Here is a 2,996-nt window from a genome sequence, read left to right as displayed (position 1 = left end):
GATGGCGACGCACGGCGACTGCGCAGACGCCACCTACAGCAAGCAGCGCGAGATCAACGACGCCTGGCAGCAGCTGCAGGCGCGCGCCAACGCACGCAAGGAGAAGCTGCTGGACTCCTACGACCTGCAGAGGTCAGATAACACACGATTTGACTGTGAAGTATACTAGACCTAGAATGAAAAAGATTTTAAAATGCCTTTATTCAATTCTATGCCAAATTCTCGCCAAATAATGCTTATGCTGAATAAATAGTTAAGACTATTTTTTATACAAATTCTCTGTTTGTAAAATTAGATTACTTGTTAAATGTATGAATAACAAATAGATTCCTGTCGGACTACCGTGATCTGATGGCCTGGATCAACTCCATGATGGCGCTGGTGAGCTCGGAGGAACTGGCCAATGATGTGACTGGCGCCGAGGCGCTGCTGGAGAGACACCAGGTCAGTACTGGCTCAGTATTACCATGACGAGCTATGATAAGGTTTTATGTATTAAAAATGTAATATTCTTATGTTATAATATACAGTTTTAGCAGGATTTGAGACAGAAGAAATTAATAGCTATAACATGTTATCCTATTTGGTATTAAAAGCAATAAATCGATAAGTGTGTGTCAGTAAGTAACAGGGAGCGTGTGTTCTAGAGCCAGCGGCTGGAGATAGACGCGCGGTACGGCGTCGTGCCGCAGGTCAGATGCACGCGTGTGCCGCAGATAACTACACTCGCCGCTAATAATACGATACTTCACGACACAGAATATTCTCTATGTTTATCATTCGATACACTCTTCTAGAACATTCTCGATTTAGTTTGGATAACCAAGAAAACCTAATTAAGAAAAAATTACAACTGAATACTATAAGTAAACAAATCAACTAACAGAATTAAATTAACAACAGTTAGCTTTTTAATTTTTCTATCGATGTTGTAAGGATCTAAAGGCCTAAGTAGTATCGATTGTAACAAATTAATTCCTCCATTACGCTCTTGTCGACGGATTTTAGTGTTTTTTCGATGTTATACTTCATTAACGGTTTACGAGTGTTGTGCAAAAATCTTTATCAAATCGCCTTCAAATAATTTCTCTACTTTCTAGGTGTTGATTGTGGTTTTATTTAAAAATGTCGGCTTATTGTTTCCTATCAAGTCTGAATTTTTTAAAGTCTTAACATGTATTATCTACCTCAGAGCGAGATGTAGAATATTGTTTTTATAACGGCTTTTTTAACCAGATGTGCTATAGTTAATATTATAACTAAACATTCGCTCTCACCGTGAACACTATATTTCTACAACATAATTTGTATTGTAGGAACACCGTACGGAGATGGACGCGCGCGCGGGCACCTTCCAGGCGCTGGAGCTGTTCGGGCAGCAGCTGCTGCAGGGCGGCCACTACGCCAGCGTCGACATACAGGAGAAGCTCAACGCCATGGGCGACGCCAGACAGGAGCTCGAAAAGTGCGTCTCAGTATAACATCATTGCAAAATTATCCCTCGCTGCTTGTGACGTGAAGACGTCATGTCTAGTTAAATCGAACATTTTATTGCTCACTAAAGCATTTAAAAATGATATCTACTACGACATAACATTTAAATAAGAATACTGTAATTATATTTGTGTTGTAACAGAATTGTTATTTATTCTTTTGAATACCATAAACTTGAACGAATGTTAGTACTAAACCTTTGATACTTTTATTATGTTATTAAAACGATCAGTAAAGACATTCTCCATATTAAAACATTCGTTTAAAAAGCTTAAATTTTGTGTATTGTATATAATGCGTCATAAATTGCTATAGGGCGTGGGTAGCGCGGCGTATGAAGTTGGACCAGAACCTGGAGCTGCAGCTGTTCTACCGCGACTGCGAGCAGGCGGAGGGGTGGATGGGGGCGCGCGAGGCATTCCTCGCCCCCGCAGACCAGGCCGAGGACCAGGCAGACTCCGCCACCGCCGACAACGTGGAGCAGCTCATCAAGAAGCACGAAGACTTCGATAAGGCTATCAATGCTCATGTAAGTGATGACGTCACTATCTAGTTGAATCGTAGAAAGGGTTAAAAGTTGTGTCTAAACTATGGTTTAATTTGGCACGTCGGCAAGAAGAGTACTCAAATATCTGGGGTGCCAACTCATACGCCGGGCACTAATGTTAACACTATTTGTACTAAATAAAGGAAATTATTTTTTTATCCATCTTATTTGTGTTTTGGTTATATCAGGAGGAGAAGATAGCACAGCTGCAGACGTTGGCGGACCAACTGATCGCATCAGACCACTACGCGGCGGATCCCATCGACAAGAAGCGCAAGCAGGTGCTCGACCGCTGGAGGCATCTCAAGGAGGCACTCATCGAGAAACGATCCAGGTTAGCTCTGATACATTACAATACTAATAAATCATAACAAACATACGTTAACAGGGTATTTATTCTATAAAATGTTTGGCTTTGTGTTATCTTTTTTTTTTATAATATAAAGTGGCAAACGAGCAACCGGTCACCTGAATCCACCGAAATGAAAAGCGACCGCTGCCCATAAACATCTAGAAATGGGATTTACTGCGACATTCAGAGTTAAAAAGAAAGTCCGTGACTTTATTGATAATATACTCCATTACAAGGACTTCCATTGTTATCCGTTTAGCTTGAAAATTTATTATTGTCGTTATCGATATTGATGTAATTTGGTCGTTAATTTATTAGACTGGGCGACGAGCAGACATTACAGCAGTTCTCGCGCGACGCCGACGAGATGGAGAACTGGATCGCAGAGAAGCTGCAGCTCGCCACAGAGGAGAGCTACAAGGTAACAACACATACCAATACCATACTAAGTTTTGATATTGCAATATAAAAAAATTGAAGATCAGTTATCTTCATTTACCATATGAAATGAAAAACGTTACCAATAATTTTTGTATTCAAATTTCTTCATAACAATTTTTATAACTTATCGTATCTTAATGAGTATATTAGAGGAAGTTTGAG

The 2,996-nt window shown here is 40.2% G+C and overlaps 1 protein-coding gene across 1 annotated transcript in view; it reads left to right on the top strand.

Annotated features, from left to right (window-relative positions):
- The window catches only part of LOC106107763 (spectrin alpha chain-like), an 18,834-nt gene that overhangs the window by 10,334 nt on the left and 5,504 nt on the right, over positions 1-2,996 (top strand). Inside the window, exons 16-21 of the mRNA XM_013288764.1 lie at positions 2-132; positions 327-444; positions 1,317-1,465; positions 1,810-2,023; positions 2,230-2,375; positions 2,712-2,814. Coding sequence (XP_013144218.1) covers positions 2-132; positions 327-444; positions 1,317-1,465; positions 1,810-2,023; positions 2,230-2,375; positions 2,712-2,814 — 861 coding nt within the window. The remainder of the gene's footprint in view (position 1; positions 133-326; positions 445-1,316; positions 1,466-1,809; positions 2,024-2,229; positions 2,376-2,711; positions 2,815-2,996) is intronic.

This window comes from Papilio polytes, unplaced genomic scaffold (assembly GCF_000836215.1).
Source record: "Papilio polytes unplaced genomic scaffold, Ppol_1.0 DF821845.1, whole genome shotgun sequence".
NCBI classification, from domain to species: Eukaryota; Metazoa; Arthropoda; class Insecta; order Lepidoptera; family Papilionidae; genus Papilio; species Papilio polytes.
This window is presented reverse-complemented; position numbering and strand designations above follow the sequence as displayed.